Source organism: Lepidochelys kempii, chromosome 6, assembly GCF_965140285.1.
Source record: "Lepidochelys kempii isolate rLepKem1 chromosome 6, rLepKem1.hap1, whole genome shotgun sequence".
NCBI classification, from domain to species: domain Eukaryota; kingdom Metazoa; phylum Chordata; order Testudines; family Cheloniidae; genus Lepidochelys; species Lepidochelys kempii.
The window spans coordinates 6739297-6758691 of record NC_136385.1 but is presented as its reverse complement, the minus strand read 5'-3'; the positions used below and the strand labels follow the sequence as shown (position 1 = coordinate 6758691).

Sequence of the window (19395 nt, the reverse complement as noted above, 5' to 3'; positions counted from 1 at the left end):
AAAATCCTCTCATCTGTAAAGGGTTAAGAAGCTAAGGGTAACCTCTCTGGCACTTGACCAAAATGACCAATGAGGAGACAAGATACTTTCAAAAGCTGGGAGGAGGGAGAAAAACAAAGGGTCTGTGTCTGTCTGGGTGATGCTTTTGCCGGAGACAGAACAGGAATGGAGTCTTAGAACTTAGTAAGTAATCTCGCTAGATATGTATTAGATTATGATTTCTTTAAATGGCTGAGAAAATAGCTGTGCTGAATAGAATGACTATTCCTGTCTGTGTGTCTTTTTTGTAACTTAAGGTTTTGCCTAGAGGGATTCTCTATGTTTTGAATCTAATTACCCTGTAAGGTATTTACCATCCTGATTTTACAGAGATGATTCTATTTTACTTCTATTAAAAGTCTTCTTGTAAGGAAACTGAATGCTTTTTCTTTGTTTTAAGATCCAAGGGTTTGGGTCTGTGGTCACCTATGCACATTGGTGAGGATTTTTACCAAACCTTCCCCAGGAAGTGGGCTGCAAGGGTTGGGAGGATTTTGGGAGGAAAGACGTTTCCACACTACATTTTTTCAGGTACCCAGATAAAGTTTGGTGGTGGCAGTGGAAGTCCAAGGGTAAAATAGCTTGTACCTTGGGGAAGTTTTAACCTAAGCTGGTAGAAGTAAGCTTAGGAGGTTTTCATGCAGGTCCTGACATCTGTACCCTAGAGTTCAGAGTGGGGAAGGAACCTTGACAGGCCCACTCTTCCATAGCTGTCCAAGAGAGACTCATAATTAGCAGATGCCTTTGAAAATGCTGCCTCCGGTTATTCAGAATGCAAAGAGGCAAATATGTTTTATATGCGATAAGGGATTATTTTATTACACACAAATCCATTCATTCTTAAATAGATGTGATAGATATATCAACAGACAGATGTCAGCAGCAAATCAGCAAAGTGAAAATAACACTGATAATATTGTCCCTTTAGATAGATAGATAGATAGATGATACTTCACTCCAGGGTTCACAGATAATTCCACTATCTATCTATCTATCTATCTATCTATCTATCTATCTATCTATCTACTTTTACTGCAGGTGTCAGCAAACACCAGAGCACTTTATGAGTTCTTTAACATTGTGCATCTTGGTGTTAAAGGGCGAAGGGAGTGGACTGTCCAAACACTCAGCATTGTTGATCTTAGCCTCAGGAAGCAAAGGGTCTTGAAGTTGAAAGGCTCCGTAACCCTTTCTACTCATAATCAGGGGCATGCACAGGCATTTAAATGTAACTATTTGGGGGGGGGGTGACACTTTAAATACTGACCCCCCCCACTCCCCCATTCCTCCAGGCCCTGCTGCCTCCCCCACCCCTTTAGCTCCTGTTGCCTCCCTGGGATCCCCACCCATCCTCCCAGCATCCCACTGCCTCCACCCCGCATTGTCCCGGGCTCCGGACACTTACTGGTGGCTGCGGGCGAGAAAGGGGCAGGGCTCCCTGGGCCCCCCCTAGCAGAACTCTGCCGCCAGCCCAGCTTCCCTGTTCTGGGTGCCATCTAGTGGGGCTCAGCGGGAGTGCGAGCTGGAGTGCCGTTCCCAGGGAGATCTCCAGCCATGGTCAGCCCGACTTCCACCCTGGCAGAAAGAGGGTAAGAGTGGGGGAGGAGGGAATCTAGGGGCGGGGGCCAGTGTAGAAGCTGCAGGCAGTGGCAGAGATTCTGGGGGGGCCATGCCCCTGCTTGTCCCACATTGTGCACGCCCCTTCTTATCATCATCGCTTCACACCGTGACCGAGACACAAAATTTATCTAGAAGAGGGTGAAACTTTCCATGAATAGTTTTAGACATTTTTTTTTTAACCAGGAATCGGGCACCATGTTGGAGAAGGAGATGGTAAAGTGGTCAGGAGTGACTTTTGAATCTGGGAGAGGGCACCAACAGGAAACTGTGGGGGCTTGTGTGGGCCACTGTGAAAAAAGAGCACCTGACCCAGTTTGTCCCTCCCACACGTCGCCGCTGAAAGTCTTAGTATTGAAATGATTCAATCAACCCAAAATGAATATTTCTTTGGTCGAAGTTTTGAATTCACCAATATTTTTGGTGGTTTTTCAGTTTGGGTGAAGCGGAATTTTTTTTTTTCTTCAGCAAACTGAAAAATTAGTTCCGGGTCCAGAGCTATCCACGTCCCATTCACCATGCCCTGAGCTATAACGTTCCCTGAATCCCTGCTCTTCAGAGTCTAGAATATTTTCCAGGAGACCTAAAAGCAAGAACTCACAGTAAACATGGTGATGGGGTGTAAATATGTTGTGTGGGGTATGACTTTTTTCCTGTTTATTTCACTTTTACAAAAAATGCCATCCCGCCTCCCCACCCCCAGATGCCATTTTGCTATTCATTTCACTGTCCTAGAGGTTTTGGAGGGGTAGCCGGGTTAGTCTGTATCAGTAAAAACAACGAGGAATCCTTGTGGCACCTTCGAGACTAACAAATTTATTTGGGCATAAGCTTTCATGGGCTATAACCCACTTCATCAGATGCATGCAGTGGAAAATACAGTAGGCAGGTATAACTATACAGCACATGAAAAGATGGGAGTTGCCATACCGAGTGCGGTGGTCAGTGCCAATGAGGCCAATTCAATTAGGGTGGATGTGGCCCATTCCCAACAGTTATTTACAAGTTGACAAGAAGGGGTGAATATCAACAGAGGGAAAATTACTTTTTGTGGTGCTAACGAGGCCAATTCAATCAAGGTGGATGTAGCCCAGCCCCAGCAGTTGACAAGAAGCTGTGAGTATCAACAGAGGGAAAATTATGTTTTGTAGTGACCCAGCCACTCCCAGTCTTTATTCAGGCCTAATTTGATGGTGTCAAGTTTACAAAATAATTCCAGTTCTAGAGTTTCTCACTGAAGTCTGTTTCTGACGATTTTTTCTTGAAGAATGGCCACTTTTAAGTCTGTTATTGAGTGTCCAGGGAGATTGAAGTGCTCTCCTACTGGTTTTTGAATGTTACAGTTCTTGATGTCTGATTTGTGTCCATTTATTCTTTGGCCTAGAGACTGTCCGGTTTGGCCAATGTACATGGCAGAGGGGCATTGCTGGCAGTGTCCACAAACAGTGCACTTTATAATGAAACTTTACATTTGTTCTTCTGTGTGTTGTTGTTCTCTTAACCTAAAAGAAAGGCCAATCTGACTGAAAGCCTCTTTCCATGCTTGGTGCATGGAGAACAAGCCAGGTGACAATCTCTACAACTGAAACTTTCCATGAATAGTTTTAGACATTATTTTTTTTTACCAGGAATCGGGCACCATGTTGGAGAAGGAGATGGTAAGGTGGTCAGGAGCGACTTTTGAATCTGGGAGAGGGCACCAACAGGAAACTGTGGGGGCTTGTGTGGGCCACTGTGAAAAAAGGGCACCTGACCCAGTTTTTCCCTCCCACACGTCGCCGCTGAAAGTCTTGGTATTGAAATGATTCAATCAACCCAAAATGAATATTTCTTTGGCCGACGTTTTGAATTCACCAATATTTTTGGTGGTTTTTCAGTTTGGGTGAAGTGGAATTTTTTTTTTTTCTTCAGCAAACTGAAAAATTAGTTCCGGGTCCAGAGCTATCCATGTCCCATTCACCATGCCCTGAGCTATAACGTTCCCTGAATCCCTGCTCTTCAGAGTCTAGAATATTTTCCAGGAGACCTAAAAGCAAGAACTCACAGTAAACATGGTGATGGGGTGTAAATATGTTGTGTGGGGTATGACTTTTTTCCTGTTTATTTCACTTTTTCACAAATGTCCGGGTTCCAGTAACACAGACACAGGTAACTAACCGCTTTCATGTTCTCTCCACAGGTATCGTTGCGGAGAGTGGACCAGATGATATGTCTGGGGCGAGAAAGCAGAAGGAGACTCTGCTGGTTGGAAGGCATAAGATGTGATGTCCTGAGGTTGGGGGTTCCACGACCACCACTCCCAAGAGGAGAAGGCGGGTGGTGGTGGTCGGGGACTCTCTCCTCCGGGGGACTGAGTCATCTATCTGCCGCCCTGACCGGGAAAACCGAGAAGTCTGTTGCTTGCCAGGGGCTAAGATTCGCGATGTGACGGAGAGACTGCCGAGACTCATCAAGCCCTCAGATCGCTACCCCTTCCTGCTTCTCCACGTGGGCACCAATGATACTGCCAAGAATGACCTTGAGCGGATCACTGCGGACTACGTGGCTCTAGGAAGAAGGATAAAGGAGTTGGAGGCGCAAGTGGTGTTCTCGTCCATCCTCCCCGTGGAAGGAAAAGGCCTAGCTAGGGACTGTCGAATCGTGGAAGTCAACGAATGGCTACGCAGGTGGTGTTGGAGAGAAGGCTTTGGATTCTTTGACCATGGGATGGTGTTCCATGAAAGAGGAGTGCTGGGCAGAGACGGGCTCCATCTTACGAAGAGAGGGAAGAGCATCTTTGCCAGCAGGCTGGCTAACCTAGTGAGGAGGGCTTTAAACTAGGTTCACCGGGGGAAGGAGACCAAAGCCCTGAGGTAAGTGGGAAAGCGGGATACCGGGAGGAAGCACAGGCAGGAATGTCTGTGAGGGGAGGGCTCCTGCCTCATACTGGGAATGAGGGGCGATCAACAGGTTATCTCAAGTGCTTATATACGAATGCACAAAGCCTTGGAAACAAGCAGGGAGAACTGGAGGTCTTGGTGATGTCAAGGAACTATGACGTGATCGGAATAACAGAGACTTGGTGGGATAACTCACATGACAGGAGTACTGTCATGGATGGTTATAAACTGTTCAGGAAGGACAGGCAGGGCAGAAAAGGTGGGGGAGTAGCACTGTATGTAAGGGAGCAGTATGACTGCTCAGAGCTCCGGTACGAAACTGCAGAAAAACCTGAGTGTCTCTGGATTAAGTTTAGAAGTGTGTGCAACAAGAGTGATGTAGTGGTGGGAGTCTGCTATAGACCACCGGACCAGGGGGATGAGGTAGATGAGGCTTTCTTCCGGCAGCTCACAGAAGCTACTATATCGCATGCCCTGATTCTCATGGGTGACTTTAATTTTCCTGATATCTGCTGGGAGAGCAATACAGCGGTGCATAGACAATCCAGGAAGTTTTTGGAAAGCGTAGGGGACAATTTCCTGGTGCAAGTGCTAGAGGAGCCAACTCGGGGGGCGCTTTTCTTGACCTGCTGCTCACAAACCGGGTAGAATTAGTGGGGGAAGCAAAAGTGGATGGGAATCTGGGAGGCAGTGACCATGAGTTGGTTGAGTTCAGGATCCTGACACAGGGAAGAAAGGTAAGCAGCAGGATACGGACCCTGGACTTCAGGAAAGCAGACTTCGACTCCCTCAGGGAACGGATGGCCAGCATCCCCTGGGGGACTAACTTGAAGGGGAAAGGAGTCCAGGAGAGCTGGCTGTATTTCAAGGAATCCCTGTTGAGGTTACAGGGACAAACCATCCCAATGAGTCGAAAGAATAGTAAATATGGCAGGCGACCAGCTTGGCTTAATGGTGAAATCCTAGCGGATCTTAAACATAAAAAAGAAGCTTACAAGAAGTGGAAGGTTGGACATATGAGCGGGGAAGAGTATAAAAATATTGCTCAGGCATGTAGGAATGATATCAGGAGGGCCAAATCGCACCTGGAGCTGCAGCTAGCAAGAGATGTTAAGAGTAACAAGAAGGGTTTCTTCAGGTATGTTGGCAACAAGAAGGAAGCCAAGGAAAGTGTGGGCCCCTTACTGAATGAGGGAGGCAACCTAGTGACAGAGGATGTGGAAAAAGCTAATGTACTCAATGCTTTTTTTGCCTCTGTTTTCACTAACAAGGTCAGCTCCCAGATTGCTGCGCTGGGCATCACAAAATGGGGAAGAGATGGCCAGCCCTCTGTGGAGATAGAGGTGGTTAGGGACTATTTAGAAAAGCTGGACGTGCACAAGTCCATGGGGCTGGACGAGTTGCATCCGAGAGTGCTGAAGGAATTGGCGGCTGTGATTGCAGAGCCATTGGCCATTATCTTTGAAAACTCGTGGCGAACCGGGGAAGTCCCGGATGACTGGAAAAAGGCTAATGTAGTGCCAATCTTTAAAAAAGGGAAGAAGGAGGATCCTGGGAACTACAGGCCAGTCAGCCTCACCTCAGTCCCTGGAAAAATCATGGAGCAGGTCCTCAAAGAATCAATCCTGAAGCACTTGCATGAGAGGAAAGTGATCAGGAACAGCCAGCATGGATTCACCAAGGGAAGGTCATGCCTGACTAATCTAATCGCCTTTTATGATGAGATTACTGGTTTTGTGGATGAAGGGAAAGCAGTGGATGTATTGTTTCTTGACTTTAGCAAAGCTTTTGACACGGTCTCCCACAGTATTCTTGTCAGCAAGTTAAGGAAGTATGGGCTGGATGAATGCACTATAAGGTGGGTAGAAAGCTGGCTAGATTGTCGGGCTCAACGGGTAGTGATCAATGGCTCCATGTCTAGTTGGCAGCCGGTATCAAGTGGAGTGCCCCAAGGGTCAGTCCTGGGGCCGGTTTTGTTCAATATCTTCATAAATGATCTGGAGGATGGTGTGGATTGCACTCTCGGCAAATTTGCGGATGATACTAAACTGGGAGGAGTGGTAGATACGCTGGAGGGGAGGGATAGGATACAGAAGGACCTAGACAAATTGGAGGATTGGGCCAAAAGAAATCTGATGAGGTTCAATAAGGATAAGTGCAGGGTCCTGCACTTAGGACGGAAGAACCCAATGCACAGCTACAGACTAGGGACCGAATGGCTAGGCAGCAGTTCTGCGGAAAAGGACCTAGGGGTGACAGTGGACGAGAAGCTGGATATGAGTCAGCAGTGTGCCCTTGTTGCCAAGAAGGCCAATGGCATTTTGGGATGTATAAGTAGGGGCATAGCGAGCAGATCGAGGGACGTGATCATTCCCCTCTATTCAACATTGGTGAGGCCTCATCTGGAGTACTGTGTCCAGTTTTGGGCCCCACACTACAAGAAGGATGTGGATAAATTGGAGAGAGTCCAGCGAAGGGCAACAAAAATGATTAGGGGTCTGGAACACATGAGTTATGAGGAGAGGCTGAGGGAGCTGGGATTGTTTAGCCTGCAGAAGAAAAGAATGAGGGGGGATTTGATAGCTGCTTTCAACTACCTGAAAGGGGGTTCCAAAGAGGATGGCTCTAGACTGTTCTCAATGGTAGCAGATGACAGAACGAGGAGTAATGGTCTCAAGTTGCAGTGGGGGAGGTTTAGATTGGATATTAGGAAAAACTTTTTCACTAAGAGGGTGGTGAAACACTGGAATGCGTTACCTAGGGAGGTGGTAGAATCTCCTTCCTTAGAGGTTTTTAAGGTCAGGCTTGACAAAGCCCTGGCTGGGATGATTTAACTGGGAATTGGTCCTGCTTCGAGCAGGGGGTTGGACTAGATGACCTTCAGGGGTCCCTTCCAACCCTGATATTCTATGATTCTATGATTCTATGATTTGGACCGCACAGAACACATGAAAGACAGCAGAGAACCAGCGCAGTGTGTGAACTTCCCTTTGGTTCAGCCACAGAAATCCTGCATTCCACACTTGCCACTGTCTAATGAAACTAACTCCATGTCAAAGGAGAGGGAGATGGATTAGGTGCCCTTTTTCTCTCCCAACACAGACAATTGCGTACCTGCAAAGCACATCACATATATTTGTATATTTATACATGTAACCCTAACAACCCCTCAGTGCCCACTGGCAAAGAGTCCAATGTCATGATAAGCAACTCCTGTCAGCCCTGACAAATTCACTACACCTAACACGTTGATGTGATGGTATTTCTCTATAAAGAACATTGGGTAAGGAATCAAATGAAAACTGATATCATACCGGTCTTCATACGCATTGTGTGATGTAACAATTAGAAAGCTATGGATATGTACTAACAATATGCTCAAATGATGAAACCAGGCAGGGATGGTAAACAAGTTTCTCCAAGACAAAGAAATGTCAGTTTGCCTTGTGACCCTGACAGACCACATGCCAGCTCATGCCAAAGCTGAACGAAGACAACTACAAAGCTGGAAACAGTCTGGCTCCCCTATGTCTTTGTATTGTTAAAATAGGCATGAAAATTATAGGACTGTGTTTAGAGTTTAGAGGTTATGAAATGCTTGTAAGTTTCTGCCAGCATTCATCTCACTTATAGTGCCTCTATCCCATGTCTGTTATTAGGTTATATTTAAGTGCTTGTAACAGAAAATCACCAGACAGGAGAAAATCATGAACAAGTGTGAGATACCAGTTTCTAACATGCATCAGAGGGGTAGCCATGTTAGTCTGTATTCACAAAAATGACAAAGAGTCCGGTGGCACCTTAAAGACTTACAGATTTATTAGGTTTCAGAGTAGCAGCTGTGTTAGTCTGTATCTGCAAAAAGAAAAAGAGGACTTGTCGCACATTAGAGACTAATAAATTATTAGTCTCAAAGGTGCCACAAGTCCTCCTTTTCTTTTTGCAGATTTATTAGGGTAAGCTTATCCCTTAATAAATCTGTTAGTTTTTAAGGTGCCACCGGACTCCTGGTTTCTAACAGGAGATGTTATCTTCTATCCAACAAAAGAGACCCATCAACACCCGCAAACCACCGTGGAACATTAGAGCACAACAGACTTCATTGACGGCTCCCTCCCACCCCTGGAAGAGGAGATGTGCAAGTGATTTGCTCCCAACAGCTCCACTTGCAACTAGAAGCAGAATAATCATTAAAAATAAATCAATAAAAAACCCCTAAAAAGGAAGAACTGTCTTTTCTTCTGCTTGGACTCTGAGGGGCAAAGATTACGAAGCATAAGATCCCCAGTGCTTGGCCTGGTTTAGCCCTGAAAGATACATGCAGCTTGCTTATTACAGATGCTTCTTGTACCTTTTGAAACCTGATTAACTCATCTGGGTGTGTGTTTACCAGATGTAATCTTGTAAAGAACTCTCATTTCTTTTTTCCTAGTTCATAAATCTTTAGATACTTTCTTATAGGATTAACTACAAGTGTCTTCAGTGTGAGATCGAAGGTGCAATTGACCTGGGCTAAGCCACTGGACTTTTAGGACTAAGAGAAATATTAAGATTGCTGTGCTCTTCGGTGTAGGAAACCATCTATCACAAAGGTAACCTTACATGGGTGGCAAGATAGATAAAGTACCCGAGGAGACTGTCTGTGATTCCATGTTAAGGCTGTTGTAATGGCCATGGAGTTTACACTTGCAAATTGGTCTGTGAAATCTAAGCCTAGAACTCACAGCTAATTTGGGGTTTGTGCCCTGGTTGTTAACAGGCTGCCCTTGGGTTGGTATTTACACTTTTCAGCCATTCCCAGACATCTTGACATATCGGTCTGCCTAGGTCTCCAATGTAAATGGAACAGGGTAGGCCAGAGACAATGGGAATTATATTTGCATTTGAAGTCAACTGGAAAAGCCCATTAACAACAGGGTGAGAAAACCAGCTAGACAGCAAGGCATCCACACACCCGCAGGGCAGAGGAACTCTGGAGGTACAAGAATACATTTCAAAGGTATACGGGACTATAAGAAGAAGGGGAAAAGACATTTTGTGCTTCATCACTGAGGGGGACAAAGAGGTCCATGAACAGCGGATCCCCAGCCATGTAGGTTGGTACCACTGAGGAGGTGCCTTTAAGTGAGAAACAGTCTCAGGGCAGGTCTACGCTCCGGGGAAAAGTCAAGCCTAGCTACGCAAATTGAGTTATGTTAGAAGCGTGACTCAAGTTGAAAGTATCATAGAATCATAGAATATCAGGGTTGGAAGGGACCCCAGGAGGTCATCTAGTCCAACCCCCTGCTCAAAGCAGGACCAATTCCCAGTTAAATCATCCCAGCCAGGGCTTTGTCAAGCCTGACCTTAAAAACCTCTAAGGAAGGAGATTCTACCACCTCCCTAGGTAACGCATTCCAGTGTTTCACCACCCTCTTAGTGAAAAAGTTTTTCCTAATATCCAATCTAAACCTCCCCCACTGCAACTTGAGACCATTACTCCTCGTTCTGTCATCTGCTACCATTGAGAACAGTCTAGAGCCATCCTCTTTGGAACCCCCTTTCAGGTAGTTGAAAGCAGCTATCAAATCCCCCCTCATTCTTCTCTTCTGCAGGCTAAACAATCCCAGCTCCCTCAGCCTCTCCTCATAACTCATGTGTTCCAGTCCCCTAATCATTTTTGTTGCCCTTCGCTGGACTCTCTCCAATTTATCCACATCCTTCTTGAAGTGTGGGGCCCAAAACTGGACACAGGACTCCAGATGAGGCCTCACCAATGTCGAATAGACAGTACTCCAGATGAGGCCTCACCAATGTCGAATAGTAGTTTAGATCTACTTACCATGGGGTCCACACCAGGCTGGGTCAAAGGGAGAAACTCCCCCGTCAACTCCCCTTACTCTTCTCGTTCTGATGGAGTACCAGGAGTCTACGGGAGTGCGTTTGGCGTGGATCGATCGCTGCAGCGTTGACCCACCTAGTAGTGGAGATAAGCCCTCAGATAAGGATTGCAGCCTGTTGAGTTTTAGTCAGGAGAAAATGCATTGTACTTTTTCTTTCATTTGGAACCATTTTCTGTTTCTATTATCTTTGCTTAAACCTCTGCTCATTTTTAGTAAAGGTATTCTTGGTTTGACTCTCAGTTCATCTCAGTGTAATATATTAAAGCGCGAATCCTCAGCTGATCTAGCAGGCTGGGTTGTATACTATCTCTCTGAAGACAGTGGACTCAGTCATTTCGGTGACAGCCCAGGGATAGGGGCTGGATACTGCCGGGGAACACGTTTCAAAGAGCTTTCAGGATTGGAGTGCAACTGAGGTGACCTGCGAGGCAAAGTAAAGGCTGGCTGAGCTTTGGAGGAGAATGGTTGGAGGGCGGGGATGGAGGAGGGTCAACAAGCTGGCTAGTCCGAGAGCTGACAAAAATAATTTAGCCCCTGCAAGTCGCTTGCTCACTGATACATGGGAGAGACAGGGTGACTCACAATCCTGAATTCCTCCAGAAAGCGTCACAACCTTCTTAAACCTTTCTGGGGCTGCCAGACATTGTTGGAACACAATAAAAGAAAAAAAAAACAATCCAAATAAAGCTCAGTGGTAACCTGCATGATGAGGAATGAGATTGCAGTGGAGCAGGAACTGAGTTCTCCTGCTTCCACCTCCCAATCAGTAACGCAGTATGGAGTAAACAGGCTCAAGAGAAAGTGAGCAATTTGTGCATCACTTTCCAGTGGGCATCTTTCACCTCCTTGTTCCTCAGGCTGTAGATCAAGGGGTTCAGCATGGGGATCACCACCGTGTAGAACACAGAGGCTATTTTGTCAGTGTCCAGGGAGTAACTGGTGGAGGGTCGGAAATACATGAAGAGGAGGGAGCCATGGAACATGGCCACGGCCGTCAGGTGGGAGGTGCAGGTGGAGAAGGCTTTGCGCCTGCCCTCGGCAGAGCGGATCCGCAGGATGGTGATGATGATATATGCGTAGGAGAGGAGAATGATCACAATGCTGCTCACGACCAAGCAGCCAGTCGAGGCAAACATCACAATCTCATTGACGCGTGTGTCGGAACAGGAGAGCGACAATACCGGAGGAACATCACAGAGGAAATGATTGATGGCATTGGAGCTGCAGAATGATAAACGAAAAGTAAAAATGGTGTGTACCATTGAGTCCAGCAAGCCCACGGCATACACCCCAGCCACCAGCTGATGACAGAGCCATCGGGACATGGTGACTGTATAGAGCAGCGGGTTACAGATGGCCACATAACGGTCATATGCCATCACAGCCAGCAGGAGGCAATCTACATGACCAAAAGTACTAAAGAGATACATTTGCACAGCACAGGCATTGTACGAAATCCTTTTACTCTCGGCTAAGAAGTTCAGCAGCATCCTAGGGGAAATTATGGAGGAATAGCACAGATCAGAGAAAGACAAATTACCAAGGAAAAAGTACATGGGGGTGTGGAGACGGGAGTCAATCTTGATTAACACGATCATCCCCAGATTCCCTACCAAGGTAACAATGTAGATCACTAGGAACAACACAAAGAGAGGGACCTGAAGCTCCGGGCGATCTGTCAGTCCTGAGAGAAGGAACTCGGTCACCGTTGAGTGATTTCCCTTTTTCATCTCCTCCGAACCAAGACCAGGGAGCTGCAGTGACGTGGGCAGGCAGGTGGCTCAGGAATTCTATCCCCTCCCTAGAAGGAGAGGAAGGGAAGAAATTATGGAGGTTAGTTTCTTAGGGGACTCCCCTGCTGAATCAAGAAAAGGCCTTAGTCCACAGAGCCAGATGTTCAGAGCCGATCATTCCAGTTATCTGAAAAAATGGACACACAGCCGAAATGTAAGAACCAGTGCGTTAACTATGCCCCACACATGGGCATTGCTGTTCCTACACACAGCAGCAAACAGTGACTTCTGACTATTGCACTGAAATAGTCGGGCTGAAAACAAGGGGTGAGAGTTTGTGCCAAGCGGCGCTCTTCCCAATTCATACAAGGTGGGCTCTGCCATTTCAGTTCTGGGTTACTTAGTGTGATCATTAAGCCTGTTCAGGAAAATGAAAATGGGCTTTGCATTACTTGGTATGAAATCCCAGAGTCATAACATAATGCACACACTACACCACCCCTGCCCCCGGCACCTGTAACCTGCTGCTTTCTCCAAAAGATGAGGGTTTTTTCCTTTAGCACAAGGCATGGAACATGATGCTTTGGCTTCCAAAGATCTTGGTTCAATCCCGGCTGATGACCACAGTGTCTGAATTTGTTTGTAAGCATAATTCAGTCCAACTGCATGGACCTGCAGAAGACAGAGAGATATATCTTTGCTTCCCCCCTCAAGAGAAGCTGCTACGCGGGAGAATTCAGGAGGTTTTACACTGTTCTTGGTGACCTGGGGGACCTGATCCCTGAAGCAATCGGGTTCACCAAGGCGCACAACACACAATTAAAACACACTGGGTCGGCCAAAGCTACCCCAAAGTAACTCGTACCCTGGGGGTTTAATCTGTTGCACTCTTTGCTCCTTTTGTTATTAAACGGTCCCATGTCTGCACAGTTACCCAGGGCAGAGCTAGGGGTACGTTTCATTCTGATGCTTTCACTGTGCGCTGGGGGACGAGTGGCGTGGGTGTGATGACTATCATGGGCGTGGGGAGGAAAGGAGATTGAGGGAGAAAATGGGATGTCAATGAAGTTACCCCAGTGGAAGATCTCCAGGTCTCCAAATCCCTTCTTGTCCTACAAAATGACGTTGTCATCCTTCTTCCAACCCCATGATTCTAATTACAGCAAACACACCTAGGAATCGGTCTGCTATCCCATGCTGACCCCCATGCACCCTGATGAATAATAATATTAACCAGCAACAGCTCCTTTTTTTTTTATTTTTTATTCTCCCTTCTCTCCCCTCCCTTTCACATCTCCCCATCTCTTTCCCCTAAGTCTTTCCATGGTGACTTTCTCCTCGCGTGATTTCCTGCCCCCTCTCTCAGGGCTAGATTGTCAGAGTCCTTCCTCAGCAAGGGAGAATAAGGCCTTTCCCCTTGCCCCTTGCTCAATGATGCTCAAATCATGGATTCTGGCCATGATGGAAATGGCAGGGGCTGCTCACCCAATAGACCCCTCTGGAAGCAAGCAGGTAGGGGAGAACACAAGGAGTGGGAGGAACCTCCCCCACTAAGCATGACAGAAACTGTGATTGTTTCTGGTCTTCTTGGGTGGTGTAGCTACCCACTGACCCATACTCGGGGTAAATTGTAAGCTTAAAATCTAGAATTGCATCTCCTTCCATTCATCCCCTTTCCCATCTTCCTACTCCTCTCTCTTTCTCTAACTTGTCCATCTTCAGTGTTCTCCTCTCAGCTCCTTCACCCTGCCCCCCTCTCCTCTTCTGCCTCTGGTTCTCAGCCACTCCGACCTCCTCCTGTAGCTCTCGCTCATCAGTGTCAGTGCCCTTTGGGATAGGGAATCTCTCTTGTCCAATAACATAAGTGTCTTCGAATCATAGAAGATTAGGGTTGGAAGAGACCTCAGGAGGTCATCCAGTCCAATCCCCTGCTCAAAGCAGGACCAACCCCAACTAAATCATCCCATCCCAGCCACGGCTTTGTCAAGCTGGGCCTTAAAAACCTGTAAGGATGGAGATTCCACCACCTCCCGAGGGAACCCATTTCAGTGCTTCCCCACCCTCCTAATCAAACAGAGTTTCCTAACATCCAGCCTAGACCTCCCCCACGGCAACTTGAGGCCATTGCTTCTTGTTCTGTTATCTGCCACAACTGAGAACAGCCAAGCTCCATCCTCTTTGGAAACCCCTTCAGGTAATTGAAGGCTGCTATCAAATCCCCGCTCATTCTTCTCTTCTGCAGACTAAATAACCCCAGTTCCCTCAGCCTCTCCTTGTAAGTCAAGAGCTTTAGTCTTGTGACATGACTCAGTTACTACACCATCAGCTCAAGAGCACGACAAAGTTGAATTATCTTCCTATAGAGCCCACAACTTGGTTATTTCTTTCGTACAGATGGGCCTTTACTGAACAATCACTGCCATGCAGAATGTCCTTGCAGCAGCCCCCTGTCCCTGGTCAAGCTAAGGAAGACAGAATGTGCATTCTTGATTTAGTTGGTGTTGGTCCCGCTTTGAGTAGGGGATCGGAATAAATGACCTCCTGAGGTCTCTTCCAACCTTAATATTCTATGATTCTAGGATGATCCCCTGCCTTATAGTGATGTCACACGGGAGAGCAAGGCTCTGTCAGAACCTAGATTCATAGATTTTCAGGCCAGATGGGACCTTTGTGATCATCTAGTCTGACTACCTGTACAACATAGGCCAGAGAACTGCCCCCAAATCATTCCGAGAGCTGATTTTTTTTAGAAAAACCACCAATCTTGATTTAAAAATTGTCCTTGATGGAGAATCCACCGCGACCCTTGGTAAATTGTCCCAGTGGTTAATTACCTTCACTCTTAAAATGGGTGCCTTATTTTCAGTCTGAATTTGCTAATGGTGCAGCATGTCTTCAGAGAAGTCCTGTTATGGTGAATGAATGTCTCATGGTGGAAAGAGAAATAAGTCCCTCAACCACTTATGAATGTGAGGTGTGGGGTGAGGGTGGAATTGGGGAAAGCTCTGTCTCTTGTACTCTCAGAAAGACAGGCACCCTCCTTTCCACTGTGGGGTGTTACCTTGCACTTCATATGATCTTCCAGGATGATCCAAATCCTTCCCCCCTTTCCGGCCCCCATGCACCAGGCTGGTAGCACGAAGGGGGCACAAAGCCAACCCAGTCACCAAGTTGAGAAGTCCCCTGCCATGGGTGAGTTGCTGGGTAACATAGAGTAGGGGTAGCTCTAGCCGGTTGCCAGTTTAGGGGTGGGGCCAGAGAAAAGGGGGTGTGGACAGAGTGGCCTTGTGCTCTCTTGAGCTTTGCCCAGCACACTACAGCCTCATCCCAAAACAACAGTATTTAAATGCACAAACCAACCAGCCCTCATGGGATGATTTTCATTTTTCTGGCAAAGAGCAAGAATTCTATTCAGTTTTACATCTTTCCCTCTAGGTGGCGATAGCACCACTAGGGATCCCCAGCTGTTGAGGGGCTGTCGATCCACTGTGACTCAGTGCAGCTCCGAGGCTGCCCTAAGTTGTAATGGGAGGGCTGAACTGAGCCCTAGGCCGGCCCCAGGATTGGAGGCCACCAAGGTGCCCGGCTAAAGCCCTATTAATTTAGCAGATTTAAGAAAAAATAGCATTAAACAATGGCCCTGCCCGATACCAGTCAGCTCTGTGTTCTTGGGGAACCGGGGCGCAGTATCCAGCCTGTCTGACTCATGAGGGACACTCCCTCCCACCAGCCTCTGCTTGAACCAAAACCGATCAGAAGAAAGACTTACAGGAAGCAATAAAAGGCAGTGGGAGACACACCTAAACCCCTCCTGACAAGGGGGACAGGATTAAGGCAACTCCCCTAGCCTCATCTGCATCAAAGATGGGACAGGGAGGCATTTCCATTAGCACACGGAATGGAGAACAGAGATTGCAAGGCAAGAACCGCACTGAACTCTGGGACCAGATCAGCAGGAAGCACTGCATCATGGGGGAATCTCTGCTCCAGGTGTTAATCAACCTACGCCTGCACACACCCAGCTTAGCAGTTATCACACCAGTTCTAGTAATGAATCCTTGATTGATATCCAAAATACTAGAGCTGCCTAATTGCATTGTGAACTCCCTGGAAGGACCCCCCATAGCCAGGAATGATCACTTCCTATTGTCTAGCCTAAAGAAAACCCTGGAGTCATCAGCATGAGCTTCAAATTAAGCATGTCTGCTTGCAGCATTGGGTCCTTAGCGAGCTACAATAGGGAGTAAGTAGAAAATCACCAGCCAGTCATAACACCATCTACGAGCAGTGGATGTAAGTGTTGAATCAATGCCACCAAATAATTGCAGCTCTTTGCTAGGCTGGACTAGGGGGCTTGCTATGTTGAAGCCTGCCACAGAGCACAGTGGTAAAGAGCGCATCCAGGTCCAGCTAGCTGATTGGGACCTCACTCACAATGGTGACATAGGAAGAAGAACATGAGAGTGGAGGGAGAGGTCCATCTTGACAGGTGTTTGTCTAACCTCTTATTGCATCCCTTGTTACTCCTTTGACTTCAGAGGAGTTGCTCCTGACCTAGAGCAGGATAAGGGATATCCGAATCAGGCTGTACAGTGGGGTCTGCCTGAGAAAGCTTGACTCGTGGATCTTATCTGCACTAGAAAATTTACGACCTGCTAGATGCAATGCACGCTCTAATGAGACTGGGCACATCTACACTGCTGCTGCAAATCAAGTCTGAGAAGCCCAAGGGTTTCCACTGCATTTTGTGTAATTAAACACTCTGGTAATGATTTTCAAATTAGATCATTTGGATGTCTCCCTTTTGGGGTATGGAACATGAGATGCCCTCACAGTGCCTGGGAGAGTGGTCAAGCATGTTCTGAAAATCAGCCCTTTTATCACAGAACAATAGAATCATAGAATATCAGGGTTGGAAGGGACCCCAGAAGGTCATCTAGTCCAACCCCCTGCTCAAAGCAGGACCGATCTCCAATTAAATCATCCCAGCCAGGGCTTTCTCAAGCCTGACCTTAAAAACTTCTAAGGAAGGAGATTCCACCACCTCCCTAGGTAACGCATTCCAGTGTTTCACCACCCTCTTAGTGAAAAAGTTTTTCCTAATATCCAATCTAAACCTCCCCCACTGCAACTTGAGACCATTACTCCTTCTTCTGTCATCTGCTACCACTGAGAACAGTCTAGAACCATCCTCTTTGGAACCCCCTTTCAGGTAGTTGAAAGCAGCTATCAAATCCCCCCTCGTTCTTCTCTTCTGCAGACGAAACATCCCCAGTTCCCTCAGCCTCTTCTCATAACTCATGTGTTCCAGTCCCCTAATCATTTTTGTTACCCTCCACTGGACTCTTTCCAGTTTTTCCACATCCTTCTTGTACTGTGGGGCCCAAAACTGGACACAGTACTCCAGATGAGGCCTCACCAATGTCGAATAGAGGGGGACGATCACGTCCCTCGATCTGCTCGCTATGCCCCTACTTATACATTCCAAAATGCCATTGGCCTTCTTGGCAACAAGGGCACACTGCTGATTCATATCCAGCTTCTCATCCACTGTAACCCCTAGGTCCTTTTCTGCAGAACTGCTGCCTAGCCATTCGGTCCCTAGTCTGTAGCTGTGCATTGGATTCTTCCGTCCTAAGTGCAGGACCCTGCACTTATCCTTGTTCAACCTCATCAGATTTCTTTTGGCCCAATCCTCCAATTTGTCTAGGTCCCTCTGTATCCTATCCCTACCCTCCAGTGTATCTCCCTCTCCTCCCAGTTTAGTGTCATCTGTAAACTTGCTGAGGGTGCAATACACACCATTCTCCAGATCATTTATGAAGATATTGAACAAAACCAGCCCCAGGACCGACCCTTGGGGCACTCCACTTGATATTGGCTGCCAACTAGACATGGAGCCATTGATTACTACCTGTTGAGCCCGACAATCTAGCCAGCTTTCTATCCACCTTATAGTCCATTCATCCAGCCCATACTTCTTGAACTTGCTGGCAAGAATACTGTGGGAGACCATGTCAAAAGCTTTGCTAAAGTCTAGGAACAACATGTCCACTGCTTTCCCTTCATCCACAGAGCCAGTTCCCTCATCATAGAAGGCAATTAGATTAGTCAGGCATGACTTGCCCTTGGTGAATCCATGCTGACTGTTCCTGATCACTTTCCTCTCCTCTAAGTGCTTCAGAATTGATTCCTTCAGGACCTGCTCCATGATTTTCCAGGGACCAAGGTGAGGCTGACCTGCCTGTAGTTCCCAGGATCCTCCTCAAGCTGTCTCAAGCTGAGCACCCCAACAATTTAAGGCACTAGGCACTCTTTACAGTCTTAGTCTCCACGCCGGACAGTGTATGCCATGATTTCAGATCGGCTGCAATCCTCCCTATGAATAACATGGCTACAATAATACTGCAAAATATTAACAGGGTTGAAGGTGCTATCACCAGTTAGTGGGAAAAATGTAAAACTGAACATAATTCTTGCTGTATTATCCTGTTCGGGTGGGGTTTGTTTGCTTGCCTGCAGAAGTACTGTTGTTCTGGTCTGAGCCTTCATGCAAACACATAAGACTGTGCCGCATATCCAGCAAAGGAAATGGCCTTGTTCTCTCTTAAGAAGTTCAGCAACGTCTTGGGAACGATGGCGGAAGAGTAGCAGAGGTCACAGAAGGACAAGTGACTGAGGAAGAAGCACATGGGGGTGTGAAGCTGGGGCTCTATCTTGCTTTTCACCCCACTTTTTACCCCACTTTCATGGGAAAAAACTCCCACTTCTTCAGATGCATAAGAAGTGGGATTTTTTTACCCATGAAAGCTTATGCACAAATGAATCTGTGAGTCTTTAAGGTGCCACCAGACTCCCCATTAGTTAAAATGAAATGACAAGTCCGAAAAACAGATATTGTGTCTGCTTTAGAGGCAACATTATGGGGATGTCACACCTAACTTAAGACCCTTTGAAAATTTTTTCTTGTACAATTTTCCCTGGATTTCTTTAATGTGGCAATAGTAGGAGGGTGTTGGCCAGACATGGAGGACAGAGATGTTCCCTGACTTCTTCTATGATGTCTGAAGATATGGATGGATCAGCGTTGTTAGTGACGTGGGAAATTGGAAGAACAGAGTGAAGGGCAGAAGAGGTGCTAATTGTCTGTATTGGGGAGCCCGCCTCGGCCCTTCATTTCTCCATCACAACCCAAATTTCTGGAGCACAGGAGCCTGTCTACGTCTGCATCTACTTTGCGTTTCT

The 19395-nt window shown here is 46.9% G+C and overlaps 1 protein-coding gene across 1 annotated transcript; it reads right to left on the bottom strand.

The window, feature by feature from the left end:
- Positions 1 to 11208: 11208 nt before the first annotated feature.
- On the bottom strand, positions 11209 to 12863 carry LOC140913773 (olfactory receptor-like protein OLF2). Its single transcript, XM_073350570.1, has 2 exons — positions 12852 to 12863; positions 11209 to 12147 (listed from the first exon to the last, which is right to left on the bottom strand). The coding sequence occupies exon 2, from the start codon at positions 12145 to 12147 to the stop codon at positions 11209 to 11211; it is 939 nt and encodes a 312-aa protein (XP_073206671.1). The 5' UTR covers positions 12852 to 12863.
- Between the last annotated feature and the right edge of the window lie 6532 nt (positions 12864 to 19395).

Bases quoted from the DNA above. Each gene is read 5' to 3' on its own strand.
- LOC140913773 (XM_073350570.1), bottom strand. From the start codon at position 12,147: ATGAAAAAGGGAAATCACTCAACGGTGACCGAGTTCCTTCTCTCAGGA.